Source organism: Pipistrellus hanaki, assembly GCF_964339955.1.
Source record: "Pipistrellus hanaki genome assembly, chromosome: 8".
NCBI lineage: Eukaryota > Metazoa > Chordata > Mammalia > Chiroptera > Vespertilionidae > Pipistrellus > Pipistrellus hanaki.
In genome coordinates, this window is record NC_140510.1 from 21727307 (window position 1) to 21755111 (window position 27805).

The 27805-nt window shown below is 37.5% G+C and overlaps 1 protein-coding gene across 1 annotated transcript in view; it reads right to left on the bottom strand.

The window, feature by feature from the left end:
- LRP1B (LDL receptor related protein 1B) overlaps positions 1 to 27805 on the bottom strand; it is a 1553318-nt gene that overhangs the window by 288075 nt on the left and 1237438 nt on the right. Inside the window, exons 42-43 of the mRNA XM_084892846.1 lie at positions 6419 to 6608; positions 3848 to 4052 (exon numbers count right to left, since the gene is read on the bottom strand). Of these exons, the coding sequence (XP_084748972.1) occupies positions 3848 to 4052; positions 6419 to 6608 (395 nt within the window). The remainder of the gene's footprint in view (positions 1 to 3847; positions 4053 to 6418; positions 6609 to 27805) is intronic.

Sequence of the window (27805 nt, forward strand, 5' to 3'; positions counted from 1 at the left end):
CTAAGGGATGCAGGAGTGTGCCAAGTGGCAGGTGGCCAGGGAGGATCCCAAATTAGGGCTGGGCCTTTCACCTCTCACACTCATACCAGCCCGCTGTGCCAGTGTGAGCAGGCAGAAAGGAGGCTCCGGCCCAGAGTGACAGCAGTGTATCAGGCCTCTAGTATAAGATAATTGACATATAAAACTGTGTAAATCTAAAGTGTACAGGGTATATATAGTTCGAAATATATACATACCACACCTCACAGTTTTTTTTTTGTTTGTTTTTGTTTTGTGGTGAGAATTTTTAAAATAAACTTTCTTAGCAACTTCAAATACACAATACAGTACTGTTAACTATAGCCAGCCAGAAATACCCTGCTTTAGACAGAATGGGAAGTGACTTATAATAACTAGGTTTATGATTACAGAGTCGGGAGAGGTTCCCAAGGCTGTGGTAGCTGCAATCGCTAGCTGTGAGCCAGATTTCCTGCTGAGTGGAACTGCCCCAGGTGGGAGAGCACTGACCATCAGGGGGCGACTCCTGCATTGAGTGTCTGCCCCCTGATGACCAGTGTGCATCCTATCAACCATTCATTCCAGTTGTTCAACCATAACAGCCACTTAGGCTTTTAGTATATAGACTAGAGGCCCAATGCCCAAAATTTGTGCAAGAGTAGGAGGCCTTCCTTCCCCTGTCTGTCAGCTTCCTTATGGCACCCAGGACACGGCTTATCTATGGCCTCTGGTAGGAACATGGGACCCAGGCTTCCCTCACAGGCCCTGCTTCATTTGGAAGGTCATTTGGAAGGATGTCCAGTCTAATTAACATATTATGCTTTAATTATTATAGACTAGAGACCTGGTGCATGAAATTCATGCACTGGGCGGGGGGGTCTCTTCAGCCGGCCTGCTCCCTCTCACAGTCTGGGACCCCTTGCTCCTTACTAACTGCCTGCTTGCTGCTCCTTTCGGCTTGGCTTGCTGTTCCTTGGAGGCAGAGGCGAGAGAAACTCCCGACACCACTACTGCACTCACCAGCTGTGAGCCTGGCTTCCGGCTCAGCAGCACTCCCCCTGTGGGAGAGCACTGACCACCAGGGGGAAGCTCCTGCATTGAGTGACTACCCTCTGGTGGTCAGTGAGCATCATAGCAACTGGTCATGCCACTGGTCCTTCAGCCCTTCAGTCGATTTGTATATCAGGGTTTTATTATCTACACAAATAAAAGAGAAAGATGCAAATTGACCATACCTTCATGACACCCACCAGCCAATCAGAAGTAAGTATACAAATTAACCCGATAAAGATGGTGGGTTAATTTGCATATACAGGTGCCAAGCAGCCACGGGTAAGGGTGGGACACTTGTGTTGTTGCCATGGCAACCACACAGGTGTTCCACACTGCCCCGGCAGTTCTGGGCCTCTGGGCAATTGAGCAGGCAGAAAGGAGGCTCCGGCAAAGAGAGAAGGCAGTGCATTGGGCCTCTAGTATAAGATAATTGACATAAAACACTGTAAATCTAAAGTGTACAGGGTATACATAGTTCAAAATATATACATACCACACCTCACAGAGTTTTTTGTGTTTTGTTTGTTTGTTTGTTTTTGTGTTGTTTTTTGTTGTTGGGTTTTGTTGTGGTGAGAATTTTAAAAATAAACTTTCTTAGCAACTTCAAATACACAATACAGTACTGTTAACTATAGCCAGCCAGAAATACCCTGCTTTAGACAGAATGGGAAGTGACTTATAATCTTAACTAGGTTTATATTTTTAAATGTCAAAATAAATCCTTAAAATTATATTAGAGATATCTAATTACTGGGTCACCTGGAGCAGCTATAATTGCCATATGTAAGAATACAATGAAGGGGAAAGCAAAAACAGGCATATATAAAATAAGATGAAGTGGAGATAGGATTGTTATGAGGAATTATAGAAGCATTTCCTTTATCAGAACGTATCAGAAAATAATACCACACCCACAATAATGATTTACCTGATTGTCTTTTTCAAAAGCATTATCCACTAGCTTCATTTAGAAATTCTTTACTGTTGTCTTAGGCATATACTTTCACAGTATATCCTCAAATAATCTTGAAATTTAGGTAGATGATTTGCACATTGGAAAATCAAAATTTATAAAGACTAAGTAATTTGTCTAAGGTCACATGATCTTTAATTAGAAAAGAAAGCCTGGCTGGTGTCGCTCAGTGGTTGAGCGTTGACCAGGAGATCATGCTTTAATTCAAAGTTAGGGCACATGACCCAGTTGCCAGTTACAGGCTCAGTCCCTTGTAGGGGGTGTGCAGGAGGCAGCCATAAATGATTATGTCTCATTGATGTTTCTATCTCTCTCCACCTCTCCTTCCCTCTCTGTAAAATCAATTAAAACATATTTTTAAAAAGAAAATATAAACCATGACTTTAAGACAGATGTACTTGATCAGAGTTATTGTTTTTAGAACAAATTGACCTCACCAGTAGCCCATTCAGCATTTCTTAAGCTTACAACTGTCCTCTATTAGTAATATACACAGTAGACTCTCCACAATAATGAGGTGCCTGTACTAGAATGTAAATGAATGCACTTTCTCCTTCAAGATCTCTCTCTCACTCATTTATATATTTATATACACACACACACACACACACACACACATTCATTTAGTTGGTTGCCCTAGGAGATAGATAGATAGACAGATAGATAGATAGATAGATAGATAGATAGATAGATAGATAGATAGATAGATATATCACTCTACATAATACCTGTATATATGTATAAATACATACTATCTTTATAGATAGTATATATTTATTTACATATAGGTTTATATTCGATTGAATTAAACAGTGAGCTTAAAGTTATAGATTAGGTATTAGAAAACCATGGCCTATTGGGTGGATACCTATTATCGTATATACTATCTAGATAGTCTGTTTTTAAAATTTATCTTTATTGTTGAAAGTACTACAGATGTCCCCTTTGTTTTTGTTTTTTGTTGTTGTTGTTATACTGTATATTCTGAAATACTGCCACAGCTATTCATCCACATATTCTCTACGGGCATTGCAGTTGTGATAGAGAAAACACAGTCTCTGGCACCTCAAATTATTTACCATCTGGCCCTTCAAGAAATGCAGTGCAGGAGTGAAGCGCCTCAGCATCATTCTGTCCTTCAGGCATGCCTTGGGGTGGGAGTGCTGGCGTGGATTTCTTCAGTGGTGTGACTACCAGATCTTACTCTCCTGAACTCTGAATTTCCCCAGTTACTAAGGGCTATTGTCCTCAAAGAATAGGAGGGGGCACTGAACTCTTCCCATTCCACAGACCCTACGTTCTGCTGTAAGGGTTCTTCAGGGCCTTCCGGGGTTCTTCTACTGACATGTCCAGAGAAAGGACACAAAGAAGGGGCTTGACTTTGAAAGAATCCCTTAGTTCTCTTTTCAAAGCTTAGGATGCTTTGAGGACCCAAACACACACAGAGATCATTTCATTCTTTTCTAATATTCTTTTAGCCTAGGGTAACTAATCAACTTAATTTCACATTTCAAAAAAAAATTATAAATAACAATGAAGCTTATGCAAATCACTATAACAATCCCATTAATTAACAATTCAATCAGTTATTGTTTCTCCAGAATAAAGTTCATATGAGTCAAATTGTCTCTATGGTAGCAAATGAACTTGAAGATCAAGTTTTCAAAATATTATCCAGTTTTCTTTCTCACTGAATACATTATTTAATGGACTGATTCAAACAATTAACCTATTTTGAAATCTCTTTATATGCATATTGTAGGCAAGAATAAAGCATATATTTTTCAAATGTTTACTTTTATAATCAAGAAATTCTCAACTTACATGTCTCTGGGACCCATCATATTCGCACCTTTCAATTTTTCCTAGGCTGCCATCAGAGAAATAAAGTTTCTCTGCACGGTGGTCAATGGTGAGGCCGTTGGGAGTGAGTATGTCTGTGCTGATAACCACTTGAGCATTCTTCCCCGTCAGGGTAGATCTCATAATACTTGGATGCTGTTCATTCCAGTTGGTCCAAAACATTAAACTAATTAAATTAAAAAATGTAAAAATAAATTAAAATTTTCATTAACATTAAAAACATTAGTGGAAACATGGCAACATCAAACTATTTTCAAAGAAGCAAAATTAGTTTTCATATTCTCTGATCCTTAAGGAAGTGTAGGTAAATAAGGGGAAATATATACTATATTTGCATGCATATTTTTCCAATTAAAAAAATGAAACCTGGAAACTATTTCTGGAAAACAACTTTCAATGTATTCTCTCAAAGAGTAATTAAATTGAGTCAGTTTTCTGCACAGTAAGGATTTATTATAACCATGTATAAAACCATCATCTTAAATTTTCTCATAACTGAAAATATACTCTTACTTATTAATATCATTTTCAGCAGGTCCAATATGACCATTTTAGACATTGTTCTTACCCTATACTTTTCTTCAATTGTTGAAAATCAAAATCTCCCTCTCCTTCCAGGTTTGCTTTTTAAATTCTGTATGCTTTGTTGGAATGTTTTAGAGAAATACAATTATTAAAGTCCTATACTACTATTTCTTTAATATCTTGTTTTCTTCTCTCTCAATGAGCTTTTTCTATAAATTACAATATTGTTTCTGAAATCCCAGGGGTTATCAACCTTTAAACATAGTATTTGTTACTTAAAGATTTTATAGAATGCTTTGTCAAACTCTTCTTTGAGAAAATCCTAGGATTCTATGGCCCTTCAAGGTCACTGGAAGAGTGGAGAGACTGCAGATTCCAATCTCCAAGCCCAACTTTTACTGAAACACTCCCCCCCCTTTTTTTGTTTTTTATCTATAAGACTGTACCTAAGAGTTTATTAGAAGATTGGGTGTTAATGCTCAGGATGGAAGATGGAAAGAAAGAGGGTAGGAAGAAAAGAAAAAAGGGAGGAAAGAAGGAATGAGGGAGGGAGGAAAGGAAGAAAGGAAAAGGAGGCAGGAAGGGAACGAGGAAGGGAATGAGAGAGGGAGGGAAGGAGGGAGGGAGGGAGGGAGGGAGGGAGGGAGGGAGGAAGGGAGGGAGGGAGGGAGGGAGAAAAAGGAGAGGAAGGGATGAATAAAGGAAAGTAGGAGGAAGGGAGGGAAGCCAACAGGAAGACTGCTTTAAATATTTGAAAAAAGTATGCTTAATAAATACTGACAAGGAAAAACTATATGAAATAAGAGTTCATATTTAAGCAATACTGCATATATCATTTATTTGTATAGTCATCTAAAGGCAATGTAACATTGTAGCCCAGGCACCCGAAGGCCTGGGTCCATCTGAACTAAATCACCAAACTCTGAGAAGTCCACCTCTTCTCAGCATTCATCTCTCAACCTTCAGAGTCTCTATTTATAAGATGAAGTTACTCAATTAAGTGAAATAAGTCTAAATGTATTTCCAGCTCTTTAAGAGTGTCCAGATTCTGTTCCTCTTGTACTGAGTGATTTATGTAGCTCTTTCTTCTCTCAAATAGTCAGGGTTTCATGTCATTGTTTTTTATTCTCTGATTTTCCTCACCACACCTAAAAAGACCTCTTCAACTTCTGTTCAGTGAAAGCCAGATTGGTCTGACTTTTATTTACTTATTTCACTTAAAGATAAAATATTTTCTGGTAGTTAATAAATATCTTACCATACTGTATGATAAAATGAGAATGGAACACCATAGGTAGGTAGGTATGTGTAGATATATATTTTAATTAATTTTTACTTTCCCCAAGCCAAATTTGTTCCCCAGTTTCCTTATAATTACTTTCTATGGCATTTCAAAAAGCATGACTTTTTTCAAATTTATCATTTTATATTTGCTCCATATTATAGCCTGAGTATTTTCTCTTGCTATTATTTGTAAGTGTTATTATAAATGTCTGTACATTATATCATCGACAGGTGTGGACTATTTAAACTGTAGTCTAACATCAAATGTTGAAAATATAGCAGCAAACAAGATGTTTTGTTGTTTGTTTTCTCAGTATTTTAATTGGAAAGATCTCCAGTTGTTAATATTACTAAATTAATTACAAAAACACCTTTTACTTTTCAATTCATGTTAATAGTCTTTTTCCCAAAAAAAATTCTAATTTAAATCAACTGAGCCCTAATATCTTCTTCATATGCCTTTTTCAGCACAATACTGTCTGGATTCCCTTTCATTATTTAATTTGCTTTGACTGGATTTCTAATGGAAGTGATACATACATTCAAAGAGTCTGTATTTTCTTAATTCGCATTTACAATGCTTCTACAAAAACTAGTTCTATGAATTGTGAAAAGATAACTTCAAAGAAAATCTTTATTTTTAAAGTTAGTCCATTTTAAAATTAACCGGACAGTCTTTTGTTTATAAAGATACTAAAGAAATAAAAATGCACTGTTTTTTACTTCTGGCATTCATCCAGGGTGAGCACATGTGGATGGTCATCCTCTGACATGGTTATGACAGCCTCCTTGTCAAAGGCTCCAGGCCGGGTCTGGTCCACGGAGTGTCTGGTGATGGAGGAGGTCGTGGAGCTGGTCCAGTACAGTGTGTCCCAGGCTCGGTGATAGGCAAGGCCTTCAACAGAACCCACATCTGATGGAAGAAAGAATACATTTACACTTTAGTCTACAAAAGACTTGGCTTATGGACAGATAAAAAAAAAAAAACATCTATACATATGTATACATATTGTGATATTTTTTAAAATATATTTTCTTGATTTTTTACAGAGAGGAAGAGAGAGGGATAGAGAGTTAGAAACATCGATGAGAGAGAATCTTTGATCAGCTGCCTCTTGCACACCCCCTGCTTGGAATGTGCCCACAACCAAGGTACATGCCCTTGACAGGAATCAAACCTGGGACCTTTCAGTCCGTAGGTCGATGCTCTATTCACTGAGCCAAACCGGTTTCGGACATATATAACATTTTATTGGTCATTTCTTCACAACGTATTTAAAATAAAACTATAGTACTTGCAGTGCTTATAATTGATAGTTGATTACACACAGCAAGAATGTGCTGTAAACTGCTCATGGGAACAGATTTTTGTAAGAACATCATTTAAGACTGAATCTTCCCATTCAAAAAAAACAACTCAGTATGTAATTGACATTTATTTAGGAAAATGGTGGCTGTCTTTTATTTTTATACTAGAGGCCTGGTGCACAAAATTCATGCATTCAGAGGGGGGGAAGGGAGGCTCCCTCAAACCGGATTGAGAGAGGGTTCAGGCCAGGTCGAGCGACCCCACAGGTGCACAATCAGGGCTGGGGAGGGATGTAGGAGGCTGGCCAGCTAAAAAGGAACCACAGGAGGGTTCCAGAGTATGTCTGGCCCTCTCACCCAGTCCCTATTGGCCAGACCCCAGCAGTAAGCTAACCTACCAGTGGGAGTGTCTACCTCCTGGTGGTCAGTGCTCATCATAGCGAGCAGTTGAGTGGCCTTAGCATATCATTAGCATATTACACTTTGAATGGTTGAATGGCTGACTGGATTACTGACACTTAGCATACTAGGCTTTTATTATACAGGATATTAAATATTAATTTTCAAAAAGTACCTAGTTGTAACAATTTAGAGATACTTTAGAAAATCATAAGGCAGAGATACCATCAGGTAAAGTCATAATTAGTTCCTCTTGATATTATTCCTGGAGATGTCAAGGAAAAGCAAACATATAAAAAATTGCAATAGTATCAAGAAGAGAAAATTTGCAACTCAGTCAGTGATAGAGAATGTTTTAATAAGTTAATGCAGGGATTTCTTTGATTCCATTCAAATAATTTGACAAGAAAACAAAAAATAAAGAAATGAAATGAATTGCCAGCTAAGCCAAACTTTAAATGTTAAAGAAAAGATAAATGGTAGTATGTAGATTCCAATATATACAAATAACAATGTGAACAATGAGTAATTGTTGCATAAAATTGTGCAAGAATAATATAGGGTAATTGTTTTATTTTTCATATAGGTTTTGGATATATATCCTATATATTAAAACCCTAATATGCAAATCAACTGAAATGGTGGAACCACTAGTAGCTGTTACATGCACTGGCCACCAGGGAGCATATGCTCAAGCAGGAGCTGCCCCTGGTGGTTAGTTCATTCCCATGGGGGTAGTGCCACTAAGCCAGAAGTCAGGTTCATGGCTGGTAAGTGCAGAAGCTGTGGTGGGCCCTCTCCCACCTCCGTGGCAGTGCTAAGGACCCCTTGGTGGATGTGCACCTGCAGGGTATGCCTACAACCCTCCAGAAGGCGGACATCCCTCAAGGGGTCCTCGACTGCAAGAAGGCCCAGTCCAGGTTGAGAGGACCCTCTCACCCCCAGTGCATGAATGTAGTGCACCAGGACTTTAGTTTAATTATTATACTTTTTCTTTTGTGTTATCTGTTTTCCTCGGTTATTACTGCTAGCATGTTAAATTTGAGAAAAAATATGCATACTTTAGCAATTATACTAAGAAATTAACATTTAGTAGGAAGAACCTTTCTGTTGTTTTTCTCTCAAGGAATCTCTGAAAGGAATTATTCAGAAAATCCTAATATATAAAAATCCAGGGGCCGTCATGACCAAAACAACTGGATGAATGAACAAACACAGGTTGCGGGGGGTGACCAGGTTGGCAGGGGGTTAGTGAGGGATGACCAAACGACTGACCAGCAGGCTGTGTGGGGTAACCAGTCTAGCAGGGGGTCAGTTGGGAATGACCAGGCCAGCAAGGGAGGGCAGTTGGGGGTGACCAGGCCAGAGGGGGGGGCAGGTGGAGATGACCAGGCCAGCAGGGGACTGCAGTTTGGAGTGACCAGGCTGGCATGTGGGACAGTTGGAGTGACCTGGCCAGTGGGGGAGCAGTTGGGGGCAACCAGGCTGGCAGGAGGAGGGGGGACAGTTGGTGTTGACCAGGTTGTTGGGGGGCAGTTAGGGGTGACCAACCTAGCAGAGGAGGCAGTTGAATCAACCAGGCCAGCAAGAGGGAAAGCAGTAAGGGCCAACCAGGCTGGCAGGCAGGTGAGTGGTTAAGAGCCAACAGTCCCAGATTGTGAGAGGGATCTCTGACTGCCGGTTTAGGCCTAATCCCCAGCAGTCAAACATCCTTTCAGGGGTTCTGAATTGGAGAGTGTGCAGGCTGGGCTGATGGGATCTCCACTCCTATGCATGAATTTCATGTACCGGGCCACTAGTAGGTAGATAAAAAGGGTTATCTTAAAGTTTAAATTAGTAAATATTTAGTTTGGTGGTCTATAGAATTTAGTGGGAATTAAACAATATTAAAGCCATTTGAACTAGATTTATTTAATGAGACTAAACTTTTGTCATTATCCTCTTTTTCTACATGGAATCAAGAAAATTTCACTAATAAAAATGAATAGCTACCATTTATTGAACACTGTATTTCTGCTTGAAAATGTTACTTGTTTTGCATACATCACTTATGTATAAATCTACTCTGTGAAGTTGGTTTTGTTGTTCATCTTTTCCTAAGAAGGAAACTGAAACCTATGGTCACAGAACTAATAAAATTAAAGCAAAAAATTTAGTGCAGATTCATCTGCTTCCAAAAGCCTATATTATTTAGCACTACTATTCAGAGATGAGTTTAAGTACCTAGGACTATTCTCAATCTACACTAAGCTGGAACCAATCAAATGATTCATTCATTTTCAATTGTCTGACTCTGGGTGAATTGTATAACCAGCAATTCACCATAAGTAGCCTCCTCTCACACAGTCAACAAAACAATTTATAATAAATAATGTGGGTGATTAGATTGGAAACTTAAGCCAGAGTTGATGGAAGAAATATTATAAAGCACAATCATAATAAAACCTATTAAGCTCTTTTTTTTATCTGAATCATAATGTGTTCTTATTTGAAGTGAGTAGGTTGGAGGCTGATAATGGCCAAAGGTGTTTCAGTTATTAAATAATAAATCATACATTCCATGGTAGTTTTTGCAATATCAAATCACTTAAGAAATGATTAACTGCATTAATAGTATATGCAGCATTAGAATGAGAAATGAGAAATTCACAGATAGAATGAGAATTGGCATAGCTTAAAAAATTTCAAGCAAATCAGACTCATTAATCCAGGTTCACTCTGTACCTTCCCTTTAACTGACTTTGACAGATGTTCTTCATGGCAACTTTTTTCTACAAATTAGAAAGAAACCACTTGGCATTACCATTGAGAAGAAGCTGATGCTTTTCTATGGTTGAGGGTTACTAGAGTACATGATACACCTCCCTGTCCATGTACAATCTCTGTAATAGATGACAGCCTGACAGTACACTTAATCATAATCTGATGCTACATTTAAAAATATTTCAGCAATATATTTCTTTCTCAAAAATATCTCTTTCTTTATAATTGTATTTATCATTAACAAATTGTCAATTAAATATCTGCCAATTTTTAAAAAATCCCAAAAATATTTTACTTAGTATAACATAAGATATTTATGTCCATTTTATGATAATTTAATGCAACAGAGCATGGGTATGAGGTGTGTGTGTGGGGGGGGGGGGGTGTATGTACATTAAGGTTCCTGAATCAAACAAGTAAGAGCTGTGAATTACTAGTCGTAGCAGATAATCATGCAGTTTGAAAATTAAAGTAAAATACTTATCTATCTGATCAACTAGTCCTGAAATATTGAACAGACTAAATCAATACAGAGTTCAACATTCTTGGAACTTGAGGATATAGAACAGACATAATTAAGAAAATAGCTCTAACAGTGCTAATTCAGCAGCTCCATATGTCTGATGAATAGCTAGTAAAAATACCACCTTCTCACTTCATACACTTTCAAAGTAAAAGAGTCCCCTTCCCTCCCTATCTCCTGCTTTGACCAGGTAATTGGGTTTGGCTAAGCATGAATGAGGTACTAATGTACTTTGATAGAAGTAAAAAGATGAGATCAATTCATCAAAGATACAAGGCAAGCAAATAACTCAGAATCATTGCTAAACTAATTTGCTAAATTCTAGTTTTCACAGCAATGAGCGGTAAAATTGATCGACTAGTCTGGCACATTGACACCGACCACTACTCTACAGCTACTCTGAAGAGTTCATAGAGATCATCACTGAAGTATGAACAGCAGCTCCTTCCTGCCTGTACACCGTTCTAAAGGCAGGGTAAGAGCTTATGGGATGCAAATGGCAGTAAAGGATGTGCTTGGAAGAGAGTCACATATTCAAAACATTGAATTCACTGGCTGGAAAAAGTTATAGATAAATACTGCTACAAAGTTAACAGAGATGATGCTTATCTCAAGAACATGCTATAACTGTGAAGTGCCATAATGGCCTTCCTGTTGAGAGGGTACTGATCCCTATTCACTGGCATCTTTTCTAAAGTCAAGTTGTGTCATAAAGTTTTCTATTTGAAGATTGACACAGAGTTTAAAATAAGAAGTTTCTGGGTGCAACATTCCACATCTATCGTAAATTTGTAGTTTCCAGATAAACAGGATACTGGGTCCAATTCATGGTGTAGACCTGGTGTTGAACTCTACACAGAATACACATGGCTATGCTTTACTTTAAGCCTAACAAAACATTACCTAAATCCTTAGATTTTGTATAACCTCTACCCTTTCCTAAAAATACTCTTTCCTTCCTCCCCCCCTCCCCTCTCTCCTTCCTTCCTCCCTCCCTCCCTTCCTTCCTTCCTTCCTTCCTTCTTTCCTTCCTTCCTTCCTTCATTTTCTTTCTTGCTTGCTTTCTTGAGTCAGGTAAACTATAGCTCTTCTTGTGTTCAGTCTCCCTCATTGCAATGAGCCTATACTTTACATGGTTGGGTTAAAGGTTTATGTATCATAAACCTTTCTTATGCCCAATTTCATCATAAAAATTCTCCACAAATTAGAAATAGAAGGTAATATGTGATAAATGGAATCTATGAAAAGCCCAAGCCTTGTGTCATCTTAGTGGTGAATAAGTGAGAGATTTCCCCATAAGGCCAGGAACAAGAAAATAATTCCTACTCATACCCTTCCATACAGCTTTGGTATTGAATATTTAGTCAGAAAACCTGAGGGGGGTTGGGTGGGGAGAAATATTGATAAATTATCCACATTGGAAAAAAGTCAAATGATCTCTATTGGGAGTTGATATGTTTCATATTGATACATCTTAATTAATTCACACACACACACACACACACACACACACACACAAAAAAAAAAAAAAAAAAAAAAAAAAAAAAAAAAAAAAAAAAAAAAAACACAGCTATTAGAATTGTAAAATCTTCAGTTAGGTTGCAGGGCAGATAAGTAACATACAGAAGTCAATTGTATTTCTAAGCAGTTTCAATGAACATTCAAAAATAACATTCAGAAGACAATTCCATTTATATTAGAATGTAAAAGAACAGAACATACAAAACAGTGAAATAAAACTAGAAAAAATTTTACCAAAAAAAATTCTAGTCTTAAAAGTATACACGGAAAACTATTAAACATTAATCAAAGAAATTAAAGATTAAAAATAGAAAGATAGCTCATGTTCATGAATTGGAATACAATATTGTTAAGGTAATAGTTCCCAAATAGATAATTTAAATTCAATGTAATCCTTACCAAATTCCCAGTCAGTATTTTTCCCAATAAATTGATGCACTATTCTTAAAATGCAAGTGGAAATGCAAGAGACCAAAAATAGCTGAAGCAATCTTGGGAGGAAAAAGTTAGGTGACTCATACTTTTTCATTTTAAACTTACTACAAAATTACAGGAATCAAAACAATGTGGTATTATCATAAGAAAAGATATACAGATCAATGGGAGAGAACTGATAATACAGAAATAAAACATATTGTTTATGGAAAATTACTTTTTGGCAAGAATAAGAGAAAAATTCAATGGGGAAAATCAATCTTTTCAATTATTGGTTTGCAACAACTATATATTGATATGCTAAAGAATGATGCTGGATTTTTTTTCTCATAACATATGTACATATTCAGTATAATATATATAGACTAGAGGCCCATTGCAGGAAAATTCCTGCAATAGGGCTTCCTGCTTCAGTTGCCACCCCGCCTGCTTCCTTCCCTTCTCCCACGGCCCACCCACCTACTTCTCACTGTTCTCCCTTACCCCACTTGCTTGCTTCTCTGCAGCTTCACTCCCTTCTGCAGCTCTTGGCTTTTTCCTATGCTGTCTTTAGTCTTTGTTCTGATCTACATATGCAAATTAACTGCAATCTTGGTTGGGTTAATTTGTATACTTGTCCTGATTGGCTGGTGGTCTTGGCTTATGGTTGTAGTGAAGGTATGGTCAATTTGCATGTTTCTCTTTTATTATATAGGATATATATATATATATATATATATATATATATATATTACTATATACACACACAGTAAATATATATATTAGACCTAAATATAAAAGGCAAATTATAAAAATCTTAGAAGAAACTACAGGACTAAATCTTCATAAACTTGGATTAGGCACAGCCTTCTTTGTCATGACACCAAAATAACAAATGACAAGCAATCAAGCAATCAAGTTGGACTTCATAGGAATTAAAAACTTTTGTGTTTCAAAAGACACCACCAACAAAGTAAAAATTTAATCCACAGAATGGAAGAAAATATTTCCAAAGCATTAATGCTTTAATGGACTTGTGTCTAGAATATATATAGAACTCTTACAACTCAACAATAAAGTAACAAATAACCCAAGGAAAAAATAAGCATATGAATTGAATGAGGTATACAAATTCCTGATAAGAACATGAAAAATGATCCACGTTGTTATCCATCAGAGAAATGAAAATCAAAATCATACTTCACATCCAATATAATGACTGTAATAAAAAACATCGTAACACGTTTTGACAAAGATGTAGCGAAATTAGCACTCTCATGCATTGCTGGTAGAAATGTAAAATGGAGCAGCTGCTTTGGAGAGAAGTCTGGCAGTTTTCCAAAATGTTAAACATATAATTATCATATGATCTAGCAATCCCTCTGCTGGGTTTACACCCAAGAGAAACAGAAATACAGTATGTATCCAAATGTACACACATGTTCATTGCAATTTTATTCATAACTAGAAGCCTGATGCATGAAATTCATGTAGGAATATGCCTTCCTTCCCCTGGTTGCTGGCACTGGCTTCCTCTAGCACCCGGGACCCTGGCTTCCCTCCAGCCGCAGGCAGGTACCCAGGACCCAGGCTTCCCTGGCAGCCCCAGGTTCATCCAGAAGGTCGTCCACTTTTTTACTCTTATTGATAGCTAAGAGCAGAAATGGCCCAATTGTCAATCAACTGATGAGTAAGTAGCTGAATAAAAGGTGGTAATGCACATCTATATAATATAATATTATCCAGCAATAAAAAACAGTGAAAGTCTAATAGAGGCTAAAATATGGATGAAGCTTGACACTATTATACTTAGTAAAAGAAGCCAGTCACATAAAAGTACTTAATCTATAATTCTCTTTACATGAAATGCTCACAGTAGGCAAATCTTTAAAGACAGAAAGTAGATTAGTGTTTTCAGTGGTTAGGGAGGATGGGGGAAATAAGATTGAAGTAACTACTAATTGATATGGGTTTTTTTTAAAGGGGGAGTAGTAATAAAAATATTATCTAATTGACTGTAATAATGGTTGCACAACTCAATGGACTAAACACTGAACTGTGCACTCTAAATGCATGGATTAAATGTTATATAATTTATTAAAGTAGACCCGGAGATATCTTTAAGGACATATAGAATAACGTAAGAACAAGCATCAATAAATTGAAAAGTTAGGTTCAATGTGGAAAATGGTGATATTTCTATTATGAGTCTAGCCACAGGGTTGTTGTAAGGTCCAAAAGAAGAGGCTTTCTTCCTCTGTTTCTCTCTCTCTCTCTCTCTCTCTCTCTCTCTCTCTCTCTCTCTATATATATATATATATATATATATATATATATATATATATAATAGTCTAATAAATAAATCATATATATGATTTAACTAGCAGCCAGTGGAGACTTTAGAGTAAGTTTAAATACCTGCATCTATCTTCCCCTTCACTCTATTTACTAAAATGCTTTACAAATGGTTAACTGGAAAAATTATTTCCCCTTTTCTAACTACTTAATGTGAGTATATTGCCATAGATTTCCAGGTAGATTTATTATTATAAATTAGACTATTGCCTCTGTAGTTTAAAGACTTGGAGTCTTTTTTTCATATTAATAAAAAAAATAAGTTGGTTATCTAAAATAACTTTCAGGCCATGGACAGTGTGGCCAGTTGGTTGGAGCACCACCCCTGATATAGAAAAGCTGTGAGTTTGTTTCTGAGTCAGAGCATATACCTTGGTTGCGGATTTGATCCTGACCAAGGTACATAGAGAAGGCAATCAATTGATGTTTCTCTCTCACTCTCTCTTCCTCCCTTTTCTTTGAAATCAATAAGTATATTCTCTCCCATGTGGTGTTGCTCAGTGGTTGGGAAGAGACCTATGAATCAGGAAGTCAAGGTTTGATTCCTGGTCAGGGCACCTGCCTGGTTATAAATGTAATCCCCAGTGAGGGGCATGCAGGAGGCAGCCAAGCAAGGATTCTCTCTCATCATTGATGTTTCTTTCTCTCTCTCTCTCTACCTTCCCCTCTGAAAGTCAACAAAAATTTAAAAAATAAAATAAAATAAGTATATCCTTGAATGAGGATTAAAAATATATGAGTAAATAAAATGACTTTCAGACACAGGCTTTCATATATAGGCTTTCATTTTTATTTCCTCAGATTATTAAGGCTATTACCAAATCACACACCAGCATAGGGTACTAGCCAGGGCACAAAATGAACAATCTGATATCCAGTACACACTACCAAATAGTTAGTGTCAACTCTAATCACAACCAAACTATAGCAGTTTTTACCTGTACACATTTCTCTGAATATTTATCTTCTTAAATCCTTTAACTGCTAAAGAACTCAACATCTTTTTTCAGCAGTTTAATTTACTGAAAACTAAACAAATAAAATTATAGTCTGAAAATTCAAGTAAGGAGCAACTTTACTCTGGAAAATAGTGTAATTAAACACCTGGAAAACTAGAGAATCCACTGAAAACTACTGAAATGTCTTGTTTCAAAAGATCAGGGAAAAAATAAGACAGGAAAAAATACAAAACTAAAAGCAAGTTCCATAGAAAAGAGGGTTTCATAGAAATATCCAGGACTTACAGTCATAAATATGAAATGTCTAAATAAGCTTGATGTTACAAAAGATAAAAATAAACAATTGTAATGTTTTTTTTTGTTTGTTTGTTTGTATACATGGTAGATGCAATATGTACAAAAATGTTAAGGCTTTGGAAAGAACAAAATGGGCCTTGTAGAAGAAAAAGGAAAATTATTTTTTTTTTTTGTGCCACGCCAGAAAAGTTAGAAAAGACAATAACTAAAAAGAACAGAAAATCTGTTCATATTCAGAACAAGGTAACTTCAGGAGTAAAACTAAAGGAAACCCTTCTACTTCCAAAAGCAGCTATTTTCCAAAACAATTTTGTAAAAGTAGGTTTCTTTTCTGAGGAGCTTGAGGTTGGGAGTGCTGGGGAAAGGATAGACAGGCGGGAAGGTGGTAAGAAAGTAGTCTCCTCAAACCAGGCTGAAATAGCAGTCATATAATTTTGAGTTAGAATCGGGCGGTGGAACTTAAAAGATCTTAACAAATGAAAATCTAAAAATATATGGTGATGTGGGTGAGGAAATGCTTATTTTCTCTTTGTAAAGGGTTATGGAAAGACATCTAAGTAGCTATTCTGATGGAAATGAGCATGAAATACAATTGCAGATTCCTGTACTCCCTATAAATCACTTCTCTGATTCCTGTACTTTCAATAAATCACTTCTCAAGCATCTGAAAAGTGAATATTTTACTATAATTGCAGCCTGGATCGTTTTTGTAGCTCAATAAGCTTTTATGGACAATGATTTAGAATCTAATAGTGTGTGTATGTATATTACACATATATGTGTGCATGAACTGGTGCAACACATGTTTCTATATACAGATATACTAGTATGCATATACACATATATACCCACATATATAGTAACTAGAGGCCCGGTGCACAAAATTTGTGCACGGGGGTGGAGGTGTGGTGGTGTCGTCCCTCAGCCCAGCGTATACCCTCTGGGTCCCTATCACAATCAGGACTGCTGGCTCCCAACTGCTCACCTGCCTGCCTTCCTGATTGCCCCTAACTACTTCTGCCTGCCAGCCTGATCACCCCCTAACCACTCATATGCCAGCATGATTGATGTCTAACTGCTTCCCTGCCAGCCTGTTTGCCCCCAACTTCCCTTCTCTGCTGGCCTGGTAACCCCTAACTGCCCTCCCCTGTAGGGTTAATCATCCCCTTGCAGGCCTGGTGCCTCCTAACTGCCCTCCCTTGCTTGCCTGATTATCCACAACTGCCCTCCCCTGCTGGCCATCTTGTGGTGGCCATCTTCTGTCCACATGGGGAAAGGATCTTTGATCACAAAGAGGCAGTTATTGTGTGTTGGAATGATGGTCAATCTGCATATTACTCTTTTATTAGATAGGATAGAGGCGTGGTGCATGGGTGGGGGCCATCTTGTTTGCCCTGAAGGGTATCCTGGATCAGGGTGGGGGTTCCCTTGGGATGTGGGGCTTGAGGAGCCTGTGGTGGTTTGCAATCCAGCCATGGCCCCCTGGGGAGGCCCTGGTATCTGGAATTTATTTACCTTCTATAATTGAAACTTTGCTGCCTTGAGCTGAGGCCTAGGCTTGCAAGAGCAAGAGGAAAGCTTGGCTTCCTCCGTTGCCAGGGAAACCGAAGCCTCCCTCCTGCTCTCCGTGGCTGTAGCCATCTTGGTTAGGTTTATTTGCATATTTGCTCTGATGGGCTGGTGGGCGTGGCTGGTGGGTGTGGCTGGTGGCTATAGTGGAGTGATGGTTAATGTGCATATTACTCTTTTATTAGGTAGGATATTTTTTTCAAGACATTAATTAATGATAGAAATGGCAAAGATGGATATAAAAAGCATGGAATGGCTAAAAATCTGTCACTGAAAACTATGGGGACCCAAGGGCTGTCAAAGTCCTGAACAAAGACCAAAAACCAATTTTAATCTAATCAGTGTTATTTCCGGACTGAGTCTAACCAGGAAGGTCTTCTTGTTTCTCATTTATAAAATAGCATTAATAACTAGCAGTTCCTTAACTGCTTCATGTAAGATATAAAGATAAAATTATTTATCTGTAAGTTTATGGTTTGTTAGAAAAAGTATAACAGAAAAAATGCTGGCATTATTAAGCCAACACAGAGATTTTCAATACCATAAACGTAAAATAAAATAATATTCAATTTTCTGTCACTTTAAAGATTACAGATGCTTCACAGAGAAAATGAAGAAGATATTTAAATCTTTGAAATGAATTAAAATAAGAATGGTGCTTAGGACAAAAATAGTATCACACAAACAAATATGATAGATTGGTTAAATAACTATGCTATGCCTTAAATGAAGGCACTTTTTAACATCATAAATTTTTTGTGTAGGTTTAAAACCTATCAGAATATTGCAGTGTAAGTTTACAACCATCAATGTAGGCATTTTTTAACATCATACATTTCTTGTGTAGGTTTAAAACCAATCAGAAAAACGCAGTATAAGTTTAAAACCTATCAGAAGAAAGCATAATTTTTCTTTTTCCTCTTCCCTTTGGGACTTCCCCACTTTCTTCCACTTGGATTTTTTAAATCTAACATTCTTCACAGCATATTCACTCTAAAGAGTAAGAGTGAACATTATATTTAAAATGTTGGTGTAGTCTTCTGAGATAATGAATCTTGTAAGACAAGAAGGCAGCCAGCCCCATTAATAGTGCAAACCCATTTGTCCCTCCCAAGACAATCTGCATGTGGTGTCATCAAAAATGACAGCGACGAAGTTAAGACAGAAGGACATGGGCTGTAACGATCAAAGGATTCAGGCAAAATGTTGTTTAGTCTGTCAGTCAGCAAGTGTTTTTTACGCACAACTGTTAGGGGCAGAAATAGAATATTAGAAATAAACTATAATTATAAGAAATATTAATCATGCTCTGTTAACTGTGACTGTTCTTTTCTGATTAGAGAAAGCACGCTTTCATCTCGTTGGGAATTATTCGCCTGCCTTAGGACATAAGAGCTGACATGAGAATGCTGTCCATCCGCCTTCTGAGAACTGCCTGACATCATGGAAAAAGTTACAACCTCATACCCAGTCCTGGAGGCACCTGCTCTTCACAAGCCCCTTCCCCTATGACCTGTAACCTGGTCCCAGATGTGCCTGCTCTCTGTGACTCCCCCTTAATCCCCATGACATAATCTGTAGTGCTTATCCCATGACCACCTTTCCATACCTGTAATTCCTACCTTCCCATGTAATCTTTGTTCCTTTTACCCAGTATAAGCAGCTGGCCTATGGTGGGGTACAGAGCAGATTTCTATGGATGACCTGCTGCTCTCTCATAATGCCAACATTATTGGAACAAATGCTCATATACGATTCAACCCCGTCTCTGCTTAATTGGCTGAAGTAGTGATAGGCAACCTGGACCCCTTGGTTGTCCAGTTACACAACTGCTTAAGTGTACCACACACTTGCTACAGGAAGCTTCCGGAAGGTTTGGTGCTATCTTTCAGGAAATGTTACAATTACCCACTTTGCTTAAGTGTCTAGAATAAAGCAATGTTGACAGAAAGAATGTTTTAGTCTGATAATAAATTTTAAAAATCCCTTTCACTAAATTATGTAGAATCATTAACCTTCATTAAAAAATGTATTCAACTTTTTTTATTTTATGTTTATCCTAAGTACCAAGGAGTTTGAATCAACAGGAGATTATTTAAAGTTAGTGTAAATAATGAAAAAGGATGCCACAAGAAAAAGACATGAATAATATTTTTGAGAGAAAGAATGAAGAAAATTTTGCAGAAAAAGACAAGAATAATATTTTTGACAGAATGTGAAATATAAATAGTAATTATTTAATTTATTTGTCCCTTACAAAGAGGATTGTGAGCTAGCTTTTTATATATAAAAATAATCCTGCACTCTCATATTAACAACATTAATTGAAAAAAATAGGTATGTTGGTGAACTTTTGGCATTTTCTATATTAAAACTTATTATTTTCTAAAATTTTCAGTCTTCTATTGGAATTTGACAATTAAACAGTATGTAAATAGGGCATAAAATAATATAATGTTTTACCACTCACAGAGTTCTGATATTATAAATAATCCACTGAGTCAAGTAAGCACAGAGATATAAAAGATTTTTTTTCTCACTGACACAGTGAATTAAAACACTGAAGTTAGAAGCCTAATATCTCAGTTAAATTTATTCTACCCATGAAGCATCAGCTTATGATTTTCAAATGAATAGCACACTTACATGAAGGGAGCATTAATACAATATGGTACTAATACACAAATACATAATTCACCTGCCACTGGCATTCTGAATTAAATCAGTAATGGGGTGTATAACTGATTAAATATCTACACAACAGAAAGCAACAGCTTATGATTTAAAGAGGCGCTGGTAGAGTGATCACATCATTACACTGCCAAATGCCATCTATCACTTTTACAGAACTTAACAAAGATGGATTACATCCTACAGATGAGATGCAGCCTCTAAACACTGTCGTGCTGATCTTCATCTGACTTTCTTACAGAACAGACGAGCAACAAATCAATAATTGAGGAAGTCATATTAGAAATTCAAGTTATTCAGCACTGAGAAGAAATCTTGTATGACATTAGGGCAACAAATAGCTTTTGGTTCAATGAAATCTGTTAATTCATGCTTTCCCTTCCAGGTAACTTATTTCTTCTCTGAGCTTACTTACTTCTTCACGTTTAAGAGAAAGTATCTATTTAGTGTAAAGCTTCACCACCCACGTTTGCATTTTAAACCAAAACTGTTTTAAAAACACCACCAAACTTGTGTTTACAACAACATACTTTCTTTAGAGAGTGCACTAGGCTTCTTGACTCGTTTTGAGCTCAGACAGTAATTAAAAATGTATGGCAGAGAATTTCAGTCAAGTTACTGTCTTCAAACACTGAGATAAACTGAATACCATAAAAGTATGCATATAAACAATACATTTATTTTTACAGCTGCTGGGTAGTTTCAATAGTATTTCTCCATTAAACACCTGCCTGCGTTTCTATTTACCATCTCATTTAGTTTTCACAGTTTACCTTCGTGGAAACCGCCTGTCAATTGCTTCAGTAGTCCCATCACTAGAGACCAGATTGCTTTCTGTCAGTCTGCTTGGATAATGTTATGGTAATAGATAACAGGTGGTCAGTATTCATGGGCTGAGGTGAAGAAGATGTCTCACAAGCTATAAAACATCTGAGGAAATGCTTTAACAGTTCACACTTACGGCTAATTGCACCATTAGAACTTTAATTAATTCTTTACCCTTCCACTATGTTCCTTAGATGGCCATAAGGCAGGAAATCATTCGGAACAGAAAGAACGAATCTAAAGAGACAATAATGAGGTATAATAAAAGGAAGACTGAGTGGCAGAATGGCTAACATTTCGCTCTGAAACCAGAGCAGAGTTTGATTGCTTAATCAGTTCTGTATTTGATAATGTCCCTAAAAGAGAGTCACTTTTTTTTAAAGAGCACCTTAATTCTATGAACATGTTAACCGCTATCTACACTTAAACTATTATCCATTACTAACTATATTTTTTAAAGTATTTTACTGTATCAGTAATCAAATCCTCACAAATCAGAAATGGATAAATGAGACATGAAAAGATTTCACACTAGGACAAGGTATATCTATCATCTATCTATCTATCTATCTATCTATCTATCTATCTAATCTATTCATTGCCTTAAAACATAAAATGTGGGAACAGGGCATTAGATTCAATGTCACTGATCAATTTCTACTCTGGCACTTTTGGTTTCTAGTTTTCAAATAGCACATATTTAGACATATTCCATGGCTAGAGAGTTCTACACATCAATAATCTTTGATAATCTGAATTTTATAATTTTAACTCTTACAAATTGCTTCAGTATTGATTTATTTAAAATGTCTACAATTTACAATAATTCATTTAAGTAAAACTTAATAAAATTAATATTTGAATAGCAAAAATTATCTTTTTAAATAAAATCAAGACTAGATGGTTTAGAAAAAGCCTTAAATCAATTATGTTTAAAAAATGAAACAAAGGCTTATTGTTTCTCATATATAGTACACTACATAGAAGTTGAACAAATATTTATCAAGAAAAATAATATGAAAAGTACTCTGCTTAGCCAAGGTCCAAAGAGTCATCTAAAAATGGCCTAGTTGCCGAAACCGGTTTGGCTCAGTGGCCTGTGGACTGAAAGGTCCCGGGTTGGATTCTGGTCAAGGGCATGTACCTTGGTTGCGGGCATATCCCCAGTAGGGGGTGTGCAGGAGGCAGCTGATCAATGTTTCTCTCTCATCGATGTTTCTAACTGTCTATCCCTCTCTTCCTCTCTGTAAAAATTCAATAAAATATATATATATATATATATATATATATATATATATATATAAAGAAAAAATAAAAATGGCCTAATTGCCCAACCAGTGTGGCTAAGTGATTGAACTTTGACCTAAGAAGCAGGAAGTTACTGTTCTTGCGATTCCTGGTCAGGGCACATGGCTGGGTTGCCAGCTTGATCCCCAGTGGGGAGAGTGCAAGAAGCAGCCAGTCACTGATTCTCTCTCATTATTGATGTTTCTATCTATCTCTTCCACTCCCTTCCCCTCTGAAATAAATAAAAATATATTTAAAAAAATAAAAAGTCCAAATTCACATACAATTTTGATATATTGCACTACTATAACAAACCTATGGTTTTATTTTCAGCAAAAAACTATTTTTTGCTTTTTTCTTGTAAAAATTCCAATGTTTAAATATACTTAAAAAGGTTTCAGAAACTAGCAAATGTCCAGAACTTGGCAAAGCCCTAAGACTCTAAAGCTTAATTAGTACTATAACTGCAATTCTCAGCATACTGAACTTAGCTGTAATTAAACCTATTACAAATGGTGGTTAATGTGAAGAAGAGCTACATTTGCGGTAAAATTTCAAATGCTCTTAACCCCAGGTTGATTTATGTCAAATTCCCTGAGAGAGACCAGTCTGCAATGTTTAAGTCTCCAGGTCTATCTCAAGGCAAACAAAGAGTATGGACTCTGCTATCAAGACTTTATTTCTGATCTTGGCAGCTTGTTCATACACCCCCTGTACTTTACAAATCAAGAATTTATCCATTGACATTGGCTTGCAACTGCAGTGCCACTTACTAACAATTTCACTGTACTGGGGCTCAGAGTTAAAACAGTCTTTATGACATTACTAGAGGCCCAGTGCACAAAATTTATGCACAGCAAGGGGGAGAGGGTCAACTCAGCCCAACCTGCACTCTCTCACAATCCTGGACCACTGGTCCCTAACTGCTCACCTGCCTGCCTGCCTGATCACACCTAACTGCCTCTACTAACTGGCCTAATCGACCCTCACTGCCCCCCTTGCTGGCCTGGTGGTTGCCCCTAACTGCCTCTGCCTGCTGTCCAGATCACCCCAAACTTCCCCCCTCCCACTGTCGGCCTGGTCATCCCATGCAGCCTGCTGCTCAGTCATTTGGTCGCCTCTCATTAACCTCCCTGCCAACCTGGTCACCCTACACAGCCTGATCAGTCATCCATTTGGTTGTGATGGTTGCTTAGGCTTTTCTAGATTATCATCACTAGAGGCCTGGTGCATGAAATTCCCTAGGTCTGGCCAGCAATTGAAGTGTGAGCATCTGGCCTGGAAGGGCAGGTCCCAGCTGACCTCTGGGCCCCCCGGGAACCCTGTGTGCCCTTCTCCACCTGAGTCATAGCACCTAAGTCCCCACATGGAGATGAGGTGAACACGGCTGCATGCTGTGGGCAGGGGCACAGCGTGGGCCTCTGGGCTGCCCAGTGGTGCTGCACAGAAGCTGGGTGGGTAGGGCACTCTATCCCAGCCTGCCTTGTATGCCAGCTCCTGAGTGAATCCACAGAGAGTGCAACCATCGTCTGCAGACCCAGTGGCTACTGCCCAGCTTATTCAGAAGAGGCCACAGGGGTGAAGGATAGGCTCCTTGCGGGTGCCTAGCACCTGAGCATGGGGGCTTCTCTGGCATGTGAGTCCTGGGATCCCAGGGGAGGCTAGCAGGGGGAGTGAGTGAGAAAGAACTCGGTGGACACCCCACATTCTTACTGTTCGTCTGTTCCCATCATCCCTGCCCCCAGGTAGCCAGCGAGAGTTTGTTGCCCCCAGCCCAGATGCCACTAGAGATTGGTCACCTTCAACCACCCCCAGTTCCCCATCCCAGGCCAGGGCCAGCTCCAATTGGGTGATTGAGGCCTGCTGGCCGCTGGACTCTGTCTGCTGGGCGATTGATTGGGGCCAGGCCCCTCACCCAGCTCCCTCAGTGCCTGGGGGCTCAGTGGTGGCCCTGGCCCCACCGCTGTCATCTGTTGCCATCTATGGGGTGATCAGCAGGGTAAGTGGGCCCCCACTCGCACCTGCCTTGGCTGGCACCACCCTCTCACCTGCTTCCCCATCCAACCTCGTTCCATTCTTGTTGGGGCCCATGGAGGACCGAAGAGTTTCCACTGCTACCTGCTGCCAGTGCCACGTCACTGACACCCACCATGTTCTGTGCTACCCCCTGGTGGTCAGCGCACATCATAGTGAGCAGTCAAACTCCCATTTGAGGAAACAATTTGCATTTTAGGCTTTTATTATATAGGATTATTATTCAATTCATTTATTACTCTTTTTTTTAGCTTTTGTGTGATTTAGATATATAAGAACTACAATTCTTTCCCTGAATTTTTGTTGTAATAAGTTTACAGCTTGATTCAGAAATGCAAAGTTTAAAAATTATAAAGAATTCTTATCTTTATGTCCATTGGCAAGAATGGCACACTTGACCCTCTGTAGTCTGACTCTTATATCCTCCTTTATATATTTTATTCCATGACCAATATTATAATGGATGAAAACTTTGTTGAGCAAGTACTAGTCATGATGAAGAATGTGGTGCAAACAAGTAAAGAAAGATGAGTTCCATACTTTTTGTTGCCTGGAAAATACACATGTATCTAAGAGAAGACAGTTAAGATATCTGATTAATTGAATAAAAGTCATCCCTGTATTTTCTCATGAAATGACAGGTGAGGCATCATAAATCTTGCAAATCTTGGTCAATCCACCTCTCCATGAATCTATTTTGGTCTTTCTGAGTGATCTACACTATCTTTCTTGCCTGGCTATTTATTTCAGGGGTGTTAAAAGCATAAATAAAATTCCAGTTCCCAGGAATTTTAAACAAAACTGAGATTAAATGCAGACCCACTGTTAGAAGCAACTCTCTGGCAGCCAATGTTCTGAAAACAAGTGGTCCTGAGCTAAGATTATTGCAGCCAATATATTAGATGAAACTAGCTTTGTGAGCCTCTTTGAGAAATAGTTTTTTACAATCAAAAAATTTCCTCTAGATTGCACCTGCAAAAATCAATATTGATTTTTGAATAAAGCTCCTTGAACCTTCAGCATAGAAGAATCAATGCTTTCAGCAGGTTATGTATAGTAGCAGGGCATGCATTATACAGTTAATTCAATAATAAACATGAATTTCAGGTCAGCAGGCATTCATCAGCCAGTGCATTCATAAAAACAATTTTCTATCTCCTGCATAAAGGATGGCCAAAACAATTTGAGGATCACTGTGGGAAATAAAAATATGATTTCCATTATATCATTCATTTATAGGTACAAATGCATTCATGCATTTAATTACTTATTATAGATGTTTTAATGTTTTCTATCTTCCAGTAATGGTGCTGGCAATAAAGTCACAATGCCTATTCTTTAGGGACCACAGCATGTGTGTATGTATCACTATATTAGGCTTATTTATTTTTAAAATATACCACATCCTCCTGCATCATTTGTAATGATGGTCTTATACATAAAATTATCTAAATAATGTCCAAATAACTGGAAAATTATTAAATATGCATTGAATTAGAAATAATTTCTAATGAGATTCAGTTTAAAAAGCTACAGTTGCTTGAAGTCTGAAAAATAAATGCATTAGCCACAGATACAGTCTACTTCCCTTCAATATCTTGGGGGAATAGTGTTTCATTAATTTGGTGGAAAAGACTCAACATGGCTGTGATATTATTTGCTGAAATCTAAAGCTACTTGGTTGAAGTTGAGGAGATGGTCCAAGGAATGAACAGACCCAAAAGTCTTGTGAAAAAAATGAAAACTACACTTAGGATGTGGCTCATAAATAGCTTATTTCATTTATGGCTTTGGCTCAAAAAGTACTAGTTTGTATTGTGTTTTTCAGAAACAGCTACAAAGTTAGATCAACCCATGGGCATATTTTTTCTTAGGAAGTTAGTTTTGGAGCTAATGTCATTGAGGTTCTTAGCAGCAGATATGAAGGAATGATCTTATAGAAAGTATGGGGGGAATTGGTGTCAACTAGAGGATAGATGAGATTCCAACATTATTTCATCTATGAGATGGAATTTTAACCTCATGGTTTACCTTATTCCGCTCATGCCTCTGTCAACATAAATGGTAACTTCAATAACATCAAGTCTATTTCAAAGGCCCATCTCAAAAGGAAACCTTGGGGAGCATGTAATTTCTGATTCTTTGCTTAAATGTGTTTATAGTTTTTTCCTTTGGATCTATCTAATATGTATTTTCATACATTAGAAGACAAAATAAGCTATTTAACAAGCCTAATGACTGTAAATGACTTTCAAGCCATATATTTAGCCCATAAGCATTTCTGATCTGTTAGAGTTCAAATTATTTCCTCAATTTGTTGTCTATCATTTCAGTGCTCCTGCTTGATGTAAACTTGGTCTGAATCTGGTACCAGGTGCCACTGCTGTAGACATTCCAGAAAAACAATGCCTGCTGCAGCCACATGGAGAAGACAAGGCTGGTTTCCCTGCCTTTCCTCCACCCCTGAGCTATTCATGGAATGGTCGATTTGGTGTTTTATTAAAAGATTGAATTCCAGCAGCTCTGTTACACCAGAATCCTTTAGAAACCCAATTAAGGAAATTGAACAGAGATCCTAAAGAATTTGACCATCCTCAGATGTGGATTACAAAAGTCTTCTAAAACTAAACTTCTGAAATTAATCCTCCATTGTGTATGATCAAAGCATCAGCATCTGATAATATTCTCCAAGATAAGAAGTAATAAATGCAATGATAGATAACTGCATTATATAGAGTGATGGAATTAGGGCATGAATTTATAACTTAAAAAAATTCCTAAAAAGAAGATTGTCACTTATTGTAATGGCACTATCTCCAAGCTAATAGTGGATCTTCTTGAAGTCCTCATTAACAATAGGTTTCTTGTGTCACTTTTTAATTTTATTGTGGATCATGTTCTAATGTAGACACAACAAAACTCTGACCATAAGGTGAGGCATGAAAAGTGTTAGGAATGATTTTAATTTTGTAAAAAGCACTGTGATATCCCAAGTGCTAATAAGTAAGTAAGCATTTCTGAAGGAGCATGTTCTAACTCACTTCATCTTCACAACCACCATGTGAGTAGGTAAAAGTCTTATCTCCAATTTAAGTATGACAAACCAGAGATAGGTTAAGTAATTCAGTGATGGGGCTGAGTTTAAGTCCCATGAATGATGATTTA